This window comes from Trematomus bernacchii, unplaced genomic scaffold (genome assembly GCF_902827165.1).
Source record: "Trematomus bernacchii unplaced genomic scaffold, fTreBer1.1, whole genome shotgun sequence".
NCBI lineage: Eukaryota > Metazoa > Chordata > Actinopteri > Perciformes > Nototheniidae > Trematomus > Trematomus bernacchii.
Genome location: NW_022987796.1, coordinates 22,321 through 42,453, shown reverse-complemented (window position 1 = coordinate 42,453; position 20,133 = coordinate 22,321). Strand labels below are relative to the sequence as shown.

The window sequence follows — 20,133 nt, the reverse complement described above, 5'->3', positions numbered from 1 at the left end:
CATCTATATTGATTCTGACACTTCTACATCCAACTCACAGATGTAACCTTGCTTTGATAAAAGAAATTATTATATATATAACCCTTTTAGAAGTTAAGTTGTAGTCATTTGTTTTGGGCAGGTCATTTTCGAGCCTGAAACATGAAAAACAGGCTTGGTGCTTAACAGGTTAACAGGTTAACAGAGTAAGTACTGGAATAAAAAAAAAAAAACGCTCACAAGGAGGAAAAAACTAAGCATAACAAAAAGAGAACTTAAGATAAACTTAAACTAACAAAACAACAAAACCTAACAAGACTGGAAACGATCCTCTCTTTGCTGAGGCCTGGCACGACCACACGTGGGAACAAACACGAACTGACACAGGACAGGGGGGAGACAGGACTATTTAAACATGGGGGCAAACGCTGACGATGGCGGGAAAACACACAAAGTGAGGAAGTAACAGGGCCTGAAATGAGAGACAAGAGGGAAGTACAAAATAAAACAGGAAATGGAAAACGAGACACGACATGAAACACGGGGACTTAACTAGAGATGAATGAAATAAATAGACAGACCTGACATGACGTGAATAAACATGAAAACCTGACTAAACATGAAATGACAGACATAATACATAAACATAACTAACACATTTGACGAGACACAACAAAAGGCACTGTTTGGCAAATGCATTATCACTATTCTTAGATAATACACAATATTTGAAAACACTTTGAATACAAACAACCAAATGCATGTAGGAATGGACCCTGTACTGAACTTACAAACCTTACACGTGTAAGACTTTTTCATAAGCTTGCAGAGTACAGTTAGCTTAACTTGCTTTTTCACTAAGCGGCCTGACGTCGGACTGTCAAACTTTGGCTACGGTTACATAAATTAACTGACAAAATTGTTTGTATTAGTTACTTTCTTTGTCTCTTGAGTTACCAGGTCCATTGGGGGAGGTTACTTCCTGGTTCAGCAAAGGGCGTGGCCGAGCGATGAGGACTCATAAATACTGCAAGGAGCCAATTGGGACAGATTGGGACAAACCACCTGCTTCCATGTTAAAGGGGGGATTTGGGTTTTGTCAGTGTCCTTTGTGTTTTCTGTTACTATTAATTATCCCTTGGTTTCAACTTGGTTTGGCCAAGCCACTATATAGGTTCCTTGGTTTTTCTTTGTAGCAGGTCAGTTTGTTGAGTTAACACCTGTTAAGTTGATGCCATGTTTCTTTGAGGTATTTTCTGTTGACCTCTTTTATAGGCCTAGTTATTAGAAATTATCGATTTATGATGTTTTCTGTGGACTTTTGGGTAAATAAAAAACCCAGTTTATTTAAACCTTTCCTGTGTCTTGTTGTTCATACCCCTCACTGTTTATTCATCATTCAATTCATTCTATATTTTATAGTGTACATTACTTTTCACTTTACTGCTTTTTGCACTCCTGGTTAGAAGCTAAACTGCATTTCGTTATCTCAGTACCTGTAATATGTGCAATAACAATAAAGCTGAATCTAATCTTGAGCAGGAACAAATGTATTTACTTAGTACATATCTGACATTAACAATTAAACACATTTGTGCATTCTTTATAAATGCAAACTGGTCAAGACCACTGACGGAAGTAGTTTTGAAAAGTAATAAGTGGTTCTGTCTTTTACATGTAGGATTCAACCCCCCTTGTATTGATTTGTTTAAAAATGAACAGACCCTTGAGTCATTCATTTGTAGTGATATAATAATTGTGGGATTTCTATTGCATCCACTTCATCTGCAACGAAGAAAGCCAACGCAATTTCCGCCATTGCAAACCGAGTCAAGCCGACTCTGAGCTGTCCGACTTCAGGCAAGCTTTTTGAGACCTCCCCCCAGCTGCAATCGGCTATTCTCGTCTACTTTCGAGGCGAGCCGCAACTCATCTCAAACAAGCCTATTTTTTTCTGTTGACTGTTTTTGTCCCTATAGTTTGTCGTTAGTTTTTGTTTATTAAATATTGTCAGACTATATTACTTCGGTGTGGACTTTCTCTTTGAAAACGCGTCACAGCCTATAGCCAAACTTAGCCTCTCGGCGACTCAAACTGGACTGGGAATTGAGCCGCCACAATAATAATAAAATTGATGACTATTACCTTACTTTTGTCTATTTTTATTCCTCTGTGTTGCGTTTTTAAGGTGCAATGCCAAGACACATTCTTTGTATGAATCAGCATCACATTTGTAGTTCTTCCGGTTTGCAAAGACATACGGTCTTAAAAATATATATCTACTAAGTATATAAAATATCTAGTATAGCCAAACTAGTAATTACACTGCATCAAGATTATGTATATTAAGAAAAATATATAATTTAAGATATTTTAGATATTTTAGCTATTCTAGAAATGGGGTTTATTCGGTTGGTTCTTTCTTTTTTGGTTACTGTGATCTTCTACAGTACATTGTTGGTTACTGTGATCTTCTACAGTACATTGTTGGTTACTGTGAATATCTACAGTACATTGTTGGTTACTGTGAATATCTACAGTACATTGTTGGTTACTGTGAATATCTACAGTACATTGTTGGTTACTGTGAATATCTACAGGACATTGTTGGTTACTGTGAATATCTACAGTACATTGTTGGTTACTGTGAATATCTACAGTACATTGTTGGTTACTGTGATTATCTACAGTACATTGTTGGTTACTGTGAATATATACAGTACATTGTTGGTTACTGTGATTTTATACAGTACATTGTTGGTTACTGTGATTTTATACAGTTGGGACGTTACTACTGCTATTTCTACAGTAACTCCAGAGTTGCTGTAATTTTTGGTTGGAAACACGGTATTATACTCTAAAATGGTATACAGTAATTTACTGTGCACAAACACTGTAAATAACTGTGGATTTCACAGCCATTTTTTACAGTGTGCAGTTTCTGGAACATGTTCAATTCCCCTGCTTTGATTTATCAAATCAAATCAAATTTGTATATTTTTATTTATATAGCACATTTTTAAAACGATTTTTAGTCAAGCCAAAGTGCTGTACAAACAATAAAAAATACTTTACAATAAAGACACTTTACAACAAATACAACAGCACAGTTTGTACAGAATATCAGTATGAGAAAACGACACCCTCTGTCCTTAGACCCTCACAAGGAAAAACCTCCGGAGAAAGAACCCACAGTTTAAAGGGGAAAATGGGAGAAACCTCAGGGAGTTAACCATTGTAATAATTTAACGTTGAGTTGCATACTGAGGGAGATGGAGCCATTTTGAATAAACATGAAACTCTTTGGAGTTGATAGAGGCATGATCACTTGGAACTATTACTATTATATCCTTGTTCTTGAACCTTTGAGAAATAATTCCACACACAGAAAGCTAGAAGGAAACATAACACTCTAAAATGCTGCAGGGCGAAATATGTCCTTTCCTTCATATCTATGTGACAGGTGCTTTACCTGTACTCACAAATGTGTTAATGGTGTTGATATTGTCAATTAATCTTTAATGTTACAGTAAAAGTATTGGGTGTTAGTAGACATTAGTATGCATAAAAAAGTGACAGGTCACACCTACTACTACTTATGCTAATGGCCTCCTTTGTTCGAGGTGTTATAACATGCTGGTGTGATATCACACCTACATGTTACATCCTTATCACGTACAGGTGTGACATCCCCCCTGTCTCCCTCCCCTGTCTAGCGCTGCCCCCCTCCCCCCTCCACACACCCCTCCTTCTCCCCCCTCCTGACACCTCCTGATTTTGTTGTGATGCCAGAAGATAGTGAGGGGTGGAGTTAGGTAAAAAATAAATCTGTGCAAACTAGATAAAAGCCAGTCATTTCCACTCACCAAGTCACCTAAACTTTCAAAAAAGAAAATGGCAAAGAGACGCATCGATATAATAATAATAATAATAGCTTGCATTTATATAGCGCCTTTCAAGGGACCCAAGGTCGCTTTACAGTAATAGGGCCAAAAACAAACATAACAAAACAAAAAGGTCAGACAGCCAAAACAACAGATCGATTAGGGGCCGAAAGCCTTGGCAAACAGATGGGACTTGAGGGCCCTTTTGAAGGCGTCGAGTGTGGGGATGTTGCGAATCTCCGCAGGGAGAGCGTTCCAGAGGGTGGGGGCTGCCACACTGTAGGCTCTGTCCCCGAAGGTTCGCAGTTTGGTGCGGGTGGTGGTAAGCAGGCCAGAGTCTGAGGACCGCAGGTTCCGGGGTGGGGCATGTGGGTGAAGGATGTCCGATAGGTACTGGGGGGCAAGGGCATGGAGGGACTTGTAGGTAAGGAGGAGTACTTTGTAAGATATACGGGACTTGACCGGCAACCAGTGTAGGTGGATGAGGGTGGGAGTGATGTGCTGCCACGGCTTTGTGTGTGTGAGTACCCTAGCAGCACAGTTTTGGACATACTGGAGCCTGTCCAGGTTTTTTTTGGGAACCCCGAACAGGACACCATTGCAGTAGTCCAAGCGGGTGGTGACAAATGCATGTACTAGGGTTTCGGCAACCGACTCCGAGAGTGACGGTCGGAGTCTGGCAATGTTCCTCAGGTGGAAAAAGGCCGATTTGTTCACAGATTTGATGTGGGAATGGAAGGAAAGGGTGGAGTCAAGGATGACACCCAGGTTGTGGGCTTCAGGAGATGGGGAGATGGACAGGGTGCGTACGGGTGCTGGAAATCCTTCAAAATGCTTGACATTGTACGAGGTGTTTTCAAGGTTTGAAAAGTGCTTGCATTTTGGGAATTGTGCTTGAATTTGGGATAAAGCGCTTGAAATTGTAAATGCTTTATTTCGATTTTTAGATTAAAAGAAAATAAAGAAGTCAGAGTGCGCTTAATTGCTTCGCTTTTACATAAAACAGCTCCGCTTCGGCCTTCCCGCGCTATGCGCGTGACCTGCAAGTGTTTGTTTTACGTGTGACCTGGGCATTCTGATGAGAGTGATAGATGACAGTATGCCAGGAGGTTGCAGGTTCAACGAGCGTTGGCTAGCAGAAGACAAATACAAGACATGGCTAAGACGAGGGTCAAGCCCACGAGTAGCCTCCTGCAAAGTTTGCAAAAAATAACGATGGGAGAGTCTGCGCTGACGGGCCACATGAAAGGTACGCCGTAGTAGAGCATTTTAGATTAGGCTAACGTGCATGTTACGTTTGTTTAAGCTAACGTTAGCAAGCTGAATAGCGAACTCGATGAGGGATAATAATAATTGCAGGGGACAAACAGTTACAGAGTTACAGTCGCCATCCTGTGGTGTTCAGAGGGTGAAGCACTCACTGTTGTAATTCAACCCAGTCTCACGGCATTTCGTGTTTTAGTCACGAAATATAATCTATTGATTCGACACAGAGCGATTTTAAAAGCAATGTATTTCTACTGGTAGTATGTTTCGTGCCTAAACCAAATGTGACTTGCTCTATCGAAATCAGTCATATTGACCCGAACTTCCCGAAGACACATTTTCATTTGTATTACTGGTCTAGGGGAAGCTCGCGAGTGTGTGTGTTTGTGTATTTTTGCGTTTGTATGTAGGCCTATTGTGTTTGTGTACCGGGGAAACACTCACAAGAAACACCGGCTGTTGTTATGCTTGTTCTGATGTTAAATTACTCCATTCTCCGCTTTTAATTATGCCGTTACAAGCTTCAAAGTTGTATTTATCATCTGAATTTGCTGAAACAAGTTTAATATTCTGAAAGCCAATACTTTCAAACTGTCCCGGACCCTGTCGTGTTATCTATGATTACTATACGCCTTTACTTCATAATTTCAGCCGGAGGGAGGGGGAGCGGCGCTGCGGGAGAGCAGGGTGCGAATTGAGAGGTGCCTCTTCTTCCCTTTACAAGCTGTTATAAATTATAAACTGAGGATTTGACCGCGTCGCTATGGTTGATACTTTTAGAAACAGGCTTTAATATAACATCTTGAAGTATTATACAAGTAAAACTACATTTAGCTTTAATCCCATGTAATTGTAGAATGAACACAGTCTTCCTTTGAAGATTTATAAGTCAGGTGTCTTGAGTAGTCAACATTACCAACAAATCATTGTACACATTTGTAAATATTATTTTCCACTTGTTACAATTGTGAGTCTATTTGTATGCAGCTCTGCGTGATTTTGTGGCTACAATTCAGGCTAATACGCTACCAGAGGTGGAATAAGTACTCAGATGTTGTACTTGAGTAGAAGTACTCATATCTTGTACTTGAGTAGAAGTGCTCAGATATTGTACTTGAGTAAAAGTAGAAGTACTCAGATCTTGTACTTGAGTACCAGAGTGTAGGAATACTCTGTTACAGTAAAAGTCCTGCATTCAAAATGTTCCTCAAGTAAAAGTAGAAAAGTATTATCATCAAAATATAGTTAAAGTAGCGACAGTAAAAGTAGTCATTGTGCAAATTGGTCCATTTCAGAATAATATATATGATATGTTTTATAATTATTGATCATTAAAGTGTTCTCAAAGCTGGTAAAGGTGCAGCTAGTTTGAATGACTTTGTATACTGCAGGGTAGCTTGTGAATTTACTCCAGGTGGAACTAAAGTCTGATTTAACACTTGGTTATATTTCACATCATTCATCCACATCTGTAAAGTAACTAAAGGTATTAAATACATGTAGTGGAGTAAAAGTACACCATTTACCTCTGACTTATGTTTACTGTGGAGGAAACTTCTGTGTAGTAATGCATGGAGTCACCGACTCAGGAAGGAGACACGGTGAGAGTTGGAGCTTTGATGTCAAACACTGATGGGTTTATTCAGAGTATTCGGCCGGAGGATTCACATCACAAATCAAAGAGTCAGAGGTTCTGACCACACGGTAGAGTTGCCACGTCAATTCTGAAGAACCTCTCTCTATGCTAGACCTTTTAACAGGTTCACAGAGAATCAACATCTCTGAAGGAGTAGACTAAACACTGAATCATCTGCGTCCAACGCTCATGGCCTCAAGGATTTCACATCCGAGAGCCCACAAACACCGATAAAGAAATGCTTCAGTGTTCTCACAACAATTACCCTACGTGCCAGTCAAGTTGACCGGTCTCACACTGGGGACAACAACACATATGGCACCAAGGCCTTTCCTTAGAGGAGATAACATATGTCAGAGTAAAAGGTTAGATATCTAGAAGAATTATTCCTTAACAGTTCCTCTCTTTTTATCATTTTTGATAACCTTAAAACATTAGTCTAATAATTCTGGTCAATACTTAAATCAATCTTCAGATTCGAGTGTGGTCTCACCTTACATTCAATTACATCACAAAGTAGAATAAGATTGAAACATTCAATCACAATGATTGATACAGCCAATCATAATAGGAACAATTATCTCTCATCAGTGTTTGGAGCATCTTTTGTCAAAAGCATAATAATGAACACACATAAAACACAGATACATAATAGCAAAATATTTGTTTTAAACTAATATCTTTTATCATTTAAACCATTAGTTAATGTCATTTATCAAACTATAAAATCAAAACCAGAAACAGCTTAAAGATTTGCTTTAAGGCAATCACTAGTCAAAAGCATTTCAAACTTAGGATCATCAGAGATCCAGCTAAGGCATAACATTCACAGTGGTGATTTGATCAATCTGTAATCCACAAAGTTGCAGTGTCCTCAATTTTAGGATTACTTTATGTTTACTTCATTACGCTTTAGTCAAGAGTAAGGCACTTAGTCTTAGAAAAATCAATACATTCATTTTAATCAAATACAGTGTTCAAAATCTGAAAAGGAAAAATCAGATATTTGTCGTGTAGTGTAACAACCTGAAAGGGAAAAGTCAAAATATATTTTCTTTAATCTCAGCATCAATTTTAATTCATTGGTCATTGTAAGGGGGAACCCATGGTTCGGAAACCACGGCAGTGACCCACGGGTCTGGAAGCTCGGCGTCGTACATCATCACGGTGTCATCAACGGTGGTGTACCCCACTAGTCTCTGTGGGGCCTGGAGGGCGACTTTGGTAATCTTTCGCAGGACTAGTTTAACTACACTGACTAGGCATATTATCAGGATTAGCACACCTAGGATAAACACTGAAATGGTAACAATGAATTTTACAATCCCTCCTCCCCATGACCCAAATGTTCCAGTTAAATCCCCAAATGCAAACCCATGAGTTTCGTGCAATTCTTTTATTCCCCTAGCAGTATCATGAGCCATATCCATGACCTCAGGTGTGGCATCAGAGATGAAAGAACAACACTCAGATCCAATCACCTTGCATGTACCCCCCTGTGCTGCTAGTAGAAGATCCTGTGCCATGCGATTCTGTAATGCCACTGTTCTAACTTCCTGCAGTTCTTTGTGTTCAGCTAACATGGCTGTGTTGGACACATTAAGGTGCTTCTCCACAACCTTGGAGAGAGCTATAATTTCCTGCTGGGAAACATAAATACCGTACCAGGGCAGAAATGCGCTAGCCAGCTGCTGACCTGTTGTGATGGTTCTACGAGTTCTGTGTAGGGCAGGGAATATTGCTGCAATCTCCTCAGTCTCTACTTTACGGATCAAAGGGATTAGATAGGCTAGATAACAGGTGCCATCAAAAGTATCATAAGGCATGCAACCGTAGGCTCTGTTCCCACAAACCAAGTAAACCCTCTCTGGAAGGGGAGTTCTGGTTAACTTGATCTTTACTACGGTGTTACAGTCGCTGTGGCCCACATCGTTAGAGGGCGAAAACCCTCCTACGCTCTGGAAACAGATGGACACATTCTTCCACTCATGCACCACAACTGGGGGAACATAAACGGAACAGTCACGTGTAGGGGATTTACCTAAGGGTAATGGCAGTGAACAGTCATGTATTTTAACTTTCACTGAGTTCACTGTTCGGGCGCCAAACCAGGGTACAACTGCTACCATGGCTTCAACCAACAAAGATGGTGTGTGCGGTTGAGGTGAACATGTTGGACTTGTGGAAGTGGCTGAGCAATTAGTCTGGACTAGAGCTAATTGGAATCTGTATTCAAAAGCTAGTTCAACGTATTTCTTCACATATATAAGTTTTAGAACCCTCAATCGTTTGAAACCGTCTGGCAGGTAGTCTTTATTTACTGTGTCAACAATGAGCGAGATTAAGCCATTGTACTTTAAAGGTTGCTCAAAGTCTATGGGGTAGGAAGGGGTGTAACAATCATCTGCATCCTTGCTAATTCGGGATGCTATATCACTCCAGGTGACTAAACTGTAGTCAGCTTTTGTGAAAGGAATTGGGCTGAACATGGGAGAGTACATGGATTCTGGCATGTTCTGGCACAGCCAACAGTTGCTAACCTTGCGTTCATGTGCATAGTCTAACATTAAACTCATTGCGGAATTGGTTTGAGTTTGTTTAGGTGGAGTAATTAAGGCATTTTTTGAAGAGTCTACATCACTCTCTGGTGACTTAATTACATCTGAACCTGGTTCACTAAATGAACATCTAGTGACCCCTGCACTGGGATCTTTGTAATTTGGTGTCCGTGTGGTACACATGGGATCATCCTTTAATTGTTCCTTAGTGAAACACCACATTTCTGGGGGCACATTTGCAACAGTGTTGAGTGTTATTCTTACCATCCGCTGTGAGACCTGGAACCGCTGGTACCCCGTCTCTGGATAGACGTTCCACGCCCACAAGCCTTTGCTTAAAAACACAGGAAACACAACAACACAGTCATTGGAGTTACATTTTGTAGTCGAACATTCAAAGGAAATATTCTGTGACCCTCTCTTGGGGATGAAAAGGGGTTTGTCACTGAAAAGAGCAGGAAGAGAGAGAAGCCTTCTCTCGGGGCCCATTTTCCTCCTTCTTCTCACTCTTTTTCTCTCTCGCACCATACTGAATGTTTGTGTGGTGCTCGAAAACAACCTGTCTGTGCCCTTAGATAAGAGCACCTTATACTCTCCCTCGGAGTGGCGAGAGCCCTCGCCACCTGTCGTTGGGATTGCCTCAGCGTCGTCCAGCAGGGCTTCCTTGGCCAGGTATAGCAGTACAAGGAGTATGAGGACCGCCTTCACACGCCTACACCCTGACCCTCCCCACTGACCGGTGGAGGAGACAGACGGCATCGTGAAGCGTGGATCCACTCTGTCCTACCTTGGACTTTTAAGGCTGTTCTGGTCACTATTAACACCTGGAAAGGACCTTTCCACCTGGGAGACAAAACATCTTTTTCAAGAGACTTGATTAGCACATTATCTCCGATCTGAAAAGGGTGTGTGGGCTCCTCTCCAGGCTGAGGGAGCCTGTCAGCCACCTGCCTGTGAAACCTTCTCAACATATTGGTTAGATATTTCACATAGTTAGTCATTGAACATGCAAGAATCATATACTCATCAGTCCATAGCAGAGAAATGTTATTGTAAGTTAAAGGTGAGCTTGTCCCTGTGGATATAACCCCTTCTCAATGATTCTAAATGTATATTAATTCACCATTTACCTTTTGATAACATATTAGTTTATCAGAAATATTTAGTCTCTTCCATAAAACATAGGTTTGAGAAATAAATTACCCAATATAAAATCAATTACTCAATATAATTGACTCTTCCCTCCCTTTTCTTACATATGGTACATATGAAATAATAACTTAGGAGTCTATTTAAACATGGTATAGTTTATAATCTATTAATCGAGAAGACTCAGTATCACCTGTGTGCAGCTTACAAAAACCATTGTGAGAAACATATATTATGCAGGAAATTGATACATTTGTTGAAAAACAAAGCATATCTGATTTGGGAGGAAAAGTTTCATCCCTTTAACATCTGAGTTATTACTGAAGGCATAGCATGAATGATATTGGGTGTCTGAGGGTGTCATTACTGAGAAATGTCAAACAAAATCAAAACCTTACATTTGAAAACAGGTTTGCATTCCTCCACTGAAGGTGACGTTATCATTGGAAACAATAAAAGCTAATTGTTTTGATGTAGAATCTATACATTGAATCGTTAGAGCAGAACAGAATGGTTGTATTGTAGCCTGAGTTTTGTGCAGCCTTTAGTTTTACCAGGTGGAAACATTGTCTATATAATGTGAATACATGTAGAACTAGACATTAAGAGACCCCTGACATTAGGCCTATTTGAAACAATAGTAGGGGCTTTTACCAGCTCGCCAACTTACAGGCATCCTCTGCATAGCAGTATGAATAGCCTTAAAACAACCCACTCTGCGGTAACGAGAGTCATGTATCTGAACCAAATGCCCTAAGTGAAGCCGTTAGTCTCATCTGACTGACCCAAGGGTTGGTGCTGGTGTGACAGGGAGGCTTCCAAGTGTTCATAGCAGATGTCATGCTTTCAGTTCATGGCTCAGTGGGGGGGAGCAGACCCATGTGAGACAGTATCAACGGCTGTAATGTTCAGTTTGAGGAGTGTCATTCTCTCTGGGAGCAGGAAATGGTGTCCATTCAGACCAGACCATTAATGTCATGTAGAGCAGCCATAGCATCTCTGTGACTGCACTCAGCCGGACTGCAGCAGGGCAGAACTGGGTGACTTTTAGTGAAGCCGTCCAAGGCCATAGACAAAATGGAACCACGTACTAACAAAAGGGACACAAGGTCATCAATGTCTCTCTTTACCTTTGGCCTAATTGTAAAACAAATTAGTGGAATAAATGTGGAACACTAATCCATCATCATGTGACATTTAGAGTTAATTTAAATAATTACTTATGGGTTGAAGTCAAATTAACATTAGAACTAAAGTCAGTCAAAATTGGACTTGCACGGATCAGAATCTAATCAATACACCATTTCCCCAGCTCTGTAATGAAAAGGATATCAAGATTAGGTACATTACAGGAGTGTTAAAACATCCAAACATGCACACTTATCTTATTCTAGTAGAGATTAGAGGACAGGTCTAATGTTGTGAACAAAATGATCAAGTCAAGTTATTTTATTTATTTTATCTTATTCTACCCCATTTAATTCAATAATTAATCTTAAATTACTAATAACTTTAAAGTAGGCAACAATTTACAATGTGGATAAGGTGACTACTTATCCAAAGTGTGTGGGTGTGTGTGGGTGTGTGTGGGTGTGTGAACAGCTTGTCTGCCCAAGGTTAAAACATTTGGGACAGCAGTGAGAATGTTATGAGAAACAATTTGTTGCTTATACTGAACTCGAAAGAAGCTGAGATTAGAAAATTTGAAATAAATCAAAACACTTGTACATTAATTAAATACATTTGACATTTAGCTTGAGCTGGGTTCAATACTTTCTTTATGGTATTTAAATTGGGCTCAAGTAGAACCTTTACATGGATTTGGCTTGCAACACAAAGTGATACCGATCTCTGTCTGTTATGATTTGAAAGTCTCATGATTTAAAGTGTAGGGCTGTGAAGGAGAGGCCCTTGGAAAACAACCTCTACTTCTTTGTTAACTGTAATTACTTATTGTAAAGAGATTGCAACATTATACTTTTTAAAGAATTGCTCAATTCATTTAACACATTTATTATGCACACTGTAATGAAAACGTCAACAAATATATTGATCCTGGCTTAACCAGCGACCTTTACTCTTTTGTTCATAAACTCGGTTTCAGAAAACTTGTCAGTAGTTTAACAACTATTATAATTTTAGTAATGTCTCTGGAGACCAATTGGTTGATACGAGAAATCATTTGAAGCAGTTTAATAAAGAATGTTAAACTATATTTAAAACTGTAATTAAACTTCAACTTATATTAATTATCTGAATCCAGTGGCCAGTTGGAATAGATAATCAACAAAGTTTCCATTTTGCAGCAACAGCGCAAAAGGTTTCAACAATAATTTGTATTATGTCTGAGTCAAGTTCTGTCTTATATGCTTTGTTTCGGAATGTGTTCAATACATTACGTTTTTTTCATTATTACCATACAATACATAGATTTAAGAATAAATGAAACAAATAATACAATATTGACCTAAAACAGCAGACAGATTTTGCCACCCTGACCTCCTCAGGCAGGGTTTTTACGACCAGCAGTGATGCCTCTTAGGGTCTCAGGGTGCAGGACGGGGCAGGACGGGGCATAGGGTTTATAAAAGGTCACAAACATATCTTAACATACCAGCAATACATAATATAATCTTCTCTTCTTCTTACACCTACAGCGCACACCCTGAACAGTGTGCTCCTTGTTTACATTTCCTCTGCACATTCAGATGCAGCGCACACCCTGAACAGTGTGCTTCTTGTTTACATTTCCTCTGCACACTCAGATGCAGGACATAAAACACTCTTTTGCTATTTATTTTCATTTTGCAGCACATCTATACTACCAGAATTTTGCAAAACACTATATATTATTTATCTTTCTCCAGTCATTTACTTTTGGTGAGTTAACTAAAGCTTAGTTTATTTTACCCTGGCTATGGACTGATTCATTATTAGTTGTTACAAAACATGCACAAGACGGCGGTTAGACAAACCAATATAGACCCCTGATACAAACAATCAGACAAACAAACATGATGAACTCATAATAAACACCAGCGTGACAGCAAAAGTTCATCCAGCTCAATTTAGTCCGGATTAAAGAGGTTTCAGAGGGGGTAGGGACTATTATGATCTCTCCCAATGGGAATCCAGTGGGGTACCTTGACTCGTACCTCCACCCTTGTATACAAGTCCTTAGATCGGTGCCTGAAGACCGTCCAAGAGCAATAACTAGCTTATCCTCTTGCGACTCCACTATCCCTGCTTTAGTGGTGCTATGCCCCCCCGATCGGGGCACATAGACTTTTTTCCTCTACCCTTTCTATCCGAAACCACACAGTTAACTGTAGTCCTACTCGACCAGCCTACACACCTCCCATCAAGCTCATCCCAACGATGAAACACAGTTTTGCTCTACACTTGCATACCACTGCCCACCCATGATCAATTAGCCTATAATTTTATGTATGCACCCCGGACCGGCACCAGCTCCTCCAGCAATGTAGGGTGCCTGTCGCATCAGGTAATGCACGCCCCTCGCACTTGCCAGCACATCGTAAATGGCCACAAGCCACGAGAGTGCTTTTAAACAGTCTCGTTTTTTAATAGAGACGGTGGTGGTGTGAGTTAAAGTTATAGACAAAAGCTGTGATTTTCTCCCTCTGAGTTCACTTCACCAGCTCATGCAGATACGGGGAGGTATTTGACACACATTCCCCGGAGCTGCAGCAGCTGGAGCCGTGTTTTTTTTAGAGGCGCTGGGGGTAATATCTATGGCTGCTTTAGTTAACTGCTAGTGTTGGCCGCTGAAACCCCCGGAATCTCGGCGATTTGTTCATTACAAATCTCTATTTTGATTTCACACAGAAGTTCCACTTTACTGCTGCCCTCATTAAGGTTTTTTTTAAACATCTCCGTGTATGCCTGCACGGCACATACGTCCGAGCATCACACACAGAGGGAACCAGCCAGGACAGAGTCCCTGGATGATACCCTGGGGTTAATAGCCCCAAATGTTCATTAACCAAAACGAAACGCAGCTGCTTAGCTTCACAGATAATTTTAGGATACCGTCAATCACAGATTCTGGTAAGGCAATGTCCAAATGTAGATTTGAAATCACACTTACCAGTCTCTGAAGATATGTTGGTATCCTGCCGACAACGCCAATTTGTGGAGGAAACTTCTGTGTAGTAATGCATGGAGTCACCGACTCAGGAAGGAGACACGGTGAGAGTTGGAGCTTTGATGTCAAACACTGATGGGTTTATTCAGAGTATTCGGCCGGAGGATTCACATCACAAATCAAAGAGTCAGAGGTTCTGACCACACGGTAGAGTTGCCACGTCAATTCTGAAGAACCTCTCTCTATGCTAGACCTTTTAACAGGTTCACAGAGAATCAACATCTCTGAAGGAGTAGACTAAACACTGAATCATCTGCGTCCAACGCTCATGGCCTCAAGGATTTCACATCCGAGAGCCCACAAACACCGATAAAGAAATGCTTCAGTGTTCTCACAACAATTACCCTACGTGCCAGTCAAGTTGACCGGTCTCACACTGGGGACAACAACACATATGGCACCAAGGCCTTTCCTTAGAGGAGATAACATATGTCAGAGTAAAAGGTTAGATATCTAGAAGAATTATTCCTTAACATTTACTGCCAACCTAAAAGTACCTCAAAAATAGTAATCAATAATGTATTGAAAAGTGATTTGGCTAATTGTTTTATATTGGGTCAGCCAGGTTATATGGGATGCCCAGTCTACGTACAGATGGGTCACTCATTTTGAAATATTAAACTTAGTTTTCTTTTCTTTAATTTTTCATCCTCATGTAGAATGCTATCACGAAACACATTTGGTTGTTTATACTTTATAGCATAAAGAACATCTGATTTAATGTGAGGTAGGGAAATAATCATTTGAGTATAAGTATGTGTATATAAATATGTAATTTACAACAGCTGTAATATGCTTGAAAAGCTTGAAAATGCACCTTGAAAATGCTTGAAAAGTGCTTGAATTTGACTTTGGAAAAGGTGTAAGAACCATGGATGGAGCAGCGGTCGACCTCGAGGATGAAGTCACCAACCTTCTGGAGCAGGGCCTTGGGTGCCACAACCATGAGCTCCGTTTTATTGCTGTTCAGCTAAAGGTAGTTGGAAGACATCCATGTTTTGATGTCATGCAGGCAGTTGATGAGGGACTGAGGGGGGAGCTGGGAGGATGGAGTGGTGCTGAGATACAGTTGGGTATCATCAGCGTAACAGTGGAAATTGAGTCCATGATGTCGGATGATCTGGCCGAGGGGGAGCATGTAAATGGTGAACAGGAGGGGGCCAAGCACAGAGCCCTGGGGTACACCGTGGTGGACTGGGGCCGGGGGTGAGTTTGAGCCACTGATGGAGACAAACTGTTTCCTGTTATGGAGGTAGGATGTGAACCAGAACAGCGCTGTGCCAGTGACACCTAGGAGGTCTGAGAGGCGGGTGAGGAGGATGTTGTGAGAGATGGTGTCAAACGCTGCAGAGAGGTCCAGGAGGATGAGGATGCTGAGGCGGCCAGAGTCAGCAGCAATGAGGAGATCGTTGGTGATCTTGATGAGGGCAGTCTCAGTGCTGTGTTGCTGTCTGAAGCCGGAATGGAAGGGCTCATAGAGCTCATGGTTGGACATGTACAGATGGAGCCTCTTATTTTGGACCCCAGCATACAGCTTCCTGCCGACTGCCAGCCAGTTGCCAGCCAGTTGCCTGCCAAAGACCAGTATTCAGGAATGTTAGGCCCTCCCACTATTCTCCAATTTCAGGGTTTAACCAGGAGATGGCGCTATATATTAAATAACTAAGACTTCGTTTTTCACAATAGAAAATGCAGATATTATATAAAAAACTAAAGTTAAAATCTTGTTTTTAATGCCCCAAGAGCAATAACATCTTGTCACAAGCTTTTTGGAAGAAAAAGACTGACTCAAGAGACCTGTAGTTGACTAATTACAGGCCTCAATAAAGTTCTGCCATTGGTTGTGAAAAACAACGGTGGACATAGTGGAAAGTGAAATTGACATTGTCGAATTTAATAAAAATACAAAATAATGTATCTGTGTACGTGTTTTACTATGTGATCTGCACTTATCAAACATCTAATTAAGGCGAGACACCCCAGGTGAATAGGGTATTTTTAACTTAAAGATATCAGCTAAATATTTCTCCAGTTAATTACTTACAATAAGGCAATTGTTTTTTGTATTACAAGTTTTCTGAAATAGCATGTTTAAATATCCAAATGAACCATTATCTCATGAAATATGCGCATATTTTAACACATTTCAGGAACCGAAATCTGAACTTTGGATAAAGCCAGGATCAAAATTATTGTTTCATTTTGTAGTCATATTAGTATCTAAGGCTTTTACAGAAGGGATTTTGGATATCTCTTTGTATCACTCCATAAATCAGAAAATACTGTCAACAGCCCTAAAATATCAATTTTCACCATGTTTTTAGGTATAAAATGTTATATAATTCAGGCTATGAATTATATATGACCAAACCCTTCTGTAAAAGCCTTCATAATATTGATAGGAATATAACTGGAAGGTTTGGTGTATGTAACTGCTGAGTGATTCTACAATTTAGGGTACATTCCATGTCCATTGATGTCCATTGATGATAATTATAATTATTCTAACTATTTTCTTCAAAAATATCATATTTTGCCTATTATTGGAAAGCATGTTATAATATCACACAAACATTATGTGCATCCTATGCTTTATTTAGCTTGAAATGTGTCATGATGTTCTTAAATTGTCAGTTTTTGCTATGTCCGTTTTTCAGTTGAGGGTGTCTTGGATTCAAAATAATGAATAAAAACCATTAAAGTAAATTTAAAAAATGATTCATTTATTTCAAAAGTCTAAATACTAAAGAATAATAACATATTTTTAATTGATTTCCCCCTTTAAATAATTTAAATATCTTAATATATGAATGTCCGCAAAAGTTCTGTCAACTATGTTACTAACAGAACTTCCCCCTTTAACTCAAAAATTGTTTGTCCCAATACCATGTCACCAGCATCACATGATGCCATGTTCCTCTTTGGCAGACATTTTGAACACACTGTGGTGATTGTCCTCTACATTTTTACAATATTTTATGTATAATAGCACATGGTCAATTAATATACTCATTGACAATCAACAATGTTACGTACATTGTTATGGTTTACAATTGTTTAATGATTTTAATTCAATTATATGTGCAAATGTGATGTTAACCTGTTCAAGAAAATGACATGTGGTCATCCAGGCAAGGCCTACCATTGAAATGATGGGTCAAAATAGGGAAATTGTCAACTAGGTTACCTGTCAACTGAGTTACCCAGTACTGTAATAACTGTAGTAACTTAGTTGACAGGTAACCTAGTTGACAATTTGTACGACATGTAGACGTCATTACACATCATTATCAATGGAATTTTGCACTTCTGCCTTGAAATTAACATAGTGCTGATGGTTAATAATGTGTCCAGTCAACTATGTTATCTGCGTCAAATGTTTGACTTTCATTGTCAACTATGTTGCACCTCATTTTTTCAAATTTAAAATATCTAAAATAGTGCTTCTGATATCCTTTATAGTATAATGTATATCTACACAGGTTGGAGTTTTACATGACATCTCTTAAAACTATCAAAATGACCTGTATGGTAGTTTTATAATACAAAATATCCCTAAACTTAATGACAGTTAAACTTTAAAAAATCTTTGGATATATGGTAGAATAGACTCAAGAGCCTTTCAAATTTGATTTTACTTGAAGTGCAGGACTTAATCAAATGATTGTAATGACATCAAGTTTGTCCGTAACATAGTTGACAAACTGAGTAGTGAAAACATCCTTTCCCTTAAAATAAAAAAATATATAAAAATGTTTAAGCTTTGCAACTAGTGGATATGTTACACTGAGGAATATACTAACTTGAACCACTGATTGTTCTATCTATACATTTTATTTGGCATTAGTAAATAATTATGCACATTTACAGATATTTTACATGATATGAGTGATAACACGTGTTATAAGGGCTATTTCGCACAATAGGTGTGCCTTGAGATTTTTACTTGTCCTTTGGTGTGCCTTGGGCATAAAAAGTTTGGGAACCACTGCTGTAGAGAAATGTAAACGTTCACCATCCCCCACCCGCCTACTGTATGTTGCTTTTTGACATGTAAATGGATAACTACCCCCCTCTGAGTGAATACCTGTTGTACCTGTCCGGGGCTAAGCCCATAGGACGATGCTCTGATGTCATCACCCTCGCACATTGGTCATATGTTTACAAAAAACGATGTTAACACTTTCTCGTTCTTAATATATGCTATATTTAGGATCGATATGTGTTGAATTTACTTTAAAATAGCAGATCACTGTGATTCACTTCTCCGCGGCTGACAATTCACGAGCGTCTAACTCTCTCCCCCCTGTGAAGAGATATCACAGGGGGGGGTTGGGACACACACATTCCGATGGCCAATTCGTTTTAAACAAAGAGTGGGGTGGGGGCTGGTGAACGGTATGGTCAATGTTTGTAAACACTGTGACATTTTGACTTTATTTGATCATTTCAGTTAAAAACTAACGTTCATATTTCATATTACTGTTTTGCCTGGCTGGACCTGTAATTTACAGGAAAGGAGTGCACGCTACTAAAGAGACACGCTACCATAGAAACCAAACAATGGTGTTGCTGTATTGAAGTCCGAGTGGAAACAGTCATATTTGGAGCGTTATGTTAGAATGAAACAGCGAGGTCGTGACTCACAAAAAAAAAGTGTTACTTCACTAACTGTAAGCTTGTCACTCAGAGTAACCTACAGTTAACTTAACTGTTGGAAAAGAAAGATCAGAGTTAGGAGTGTGAACACACAGCTGAGAGCTGCCGTTTCATTCTGACTGTTTAAAAAACGGTAACAACGGACTATTTTTCTTAGCGGATGCATGTAAATTTAAATCAATACATAGAACTATGTTTTAAATCAATAAAAATATTTTCTAAATCCATAAAAGCATTTTAATTAATATTGGGAGTCATGTCGTTACTTTGTTGAGAATGTGGCCATGTAATAAGCGGGATAATTTGCAGCGACTTGGTCATTATGGGGAAAAATAACACCCAGGGATCAAGATCCCTCCGCGACGCAGAGGGATCAGTAATTTTTAGTGAATTACTGAGTTTAGGCACGTTAATAACATTTTAATGAAGTTGAATACAGTATATTCATATTTGTCAGTGATTTCATGTCAATTCGGCAAGGCAAACATAAACGATTAAATTAGGATTAAAAATCGAGAGCCGGCTGCTGTTCGTTACGGTAACCCAACTAGGACACTTGACACAGTGGCTTTTGGCAAAGCACACAAAGAAAACAAAAAAAACCGAGAGAGATGAGTTATTGTTATTACAACGTGACTTCACTATTATTTAACAACTATTTTTATTGGGTTCTTTTATTTGGGGTTAAGTACATTGTCAGAATAAGTGAGAAATGGATTTAACTTCTGTTAGACAGCTATCATACTGAATAAATATTTATGCAAAAATGTATGGCATTAATAATGTATATCTAATTACATTTAAAAATGTATGGCATTAATAATGTATATCTAA

The 20,133-nt window shown here is 39.4% G+C and overlaps 2 protein-coding genes across 2 annotated transcripts in view; one reads left to right on the top strand and one right to left on the bottom strand.

Annotated features, from left to right (window-relative positions):
* Nucleotides 1-3,754, top strand: part of LOC117497841 (GTPase IMAP family member 4-like) — a 73,041-nt gene extending 69,287 nt beyond the window's left edge. The window contains exon 4 of the mRNA XM_034149864.1: nucleotides 3,696-3,754. Within this exon, the coding sequence (XP_034005755.1) occupies nucleotides 3,696-3,754 (59 nt within the window). The remainder of the gene's footprint in view (nucleotides 1-3,695) is intronic.
* A 4,090-nt stretch (nucleotides 3,755-7,844) lies between these two features.
* On the bottom strand, nucleotides 7,845-14,599 carry LOC117497840. The gene is made up of 2 exons (XM_034149861.1): nucleotides 14,584-14,599; nucleotides 7,845-10,166 (listed from the first exon to the last, which is right to left on the bottom strand). The coding sequence occupies exon 2, from the start codon at nucleotides 10,080-10,082 to the stop codon at nucleotides 7,845-7,847; it is 2,238 nt and encodes a 745-aa protein (XP_034005752.1). The 5' UTR covers nucleotides 10,083-10,166; nucleotides 14,584-14,599.
* Between the last annotated feature and the right edge of the window lie 5,534 nt (nucleotides 14,600-20,133).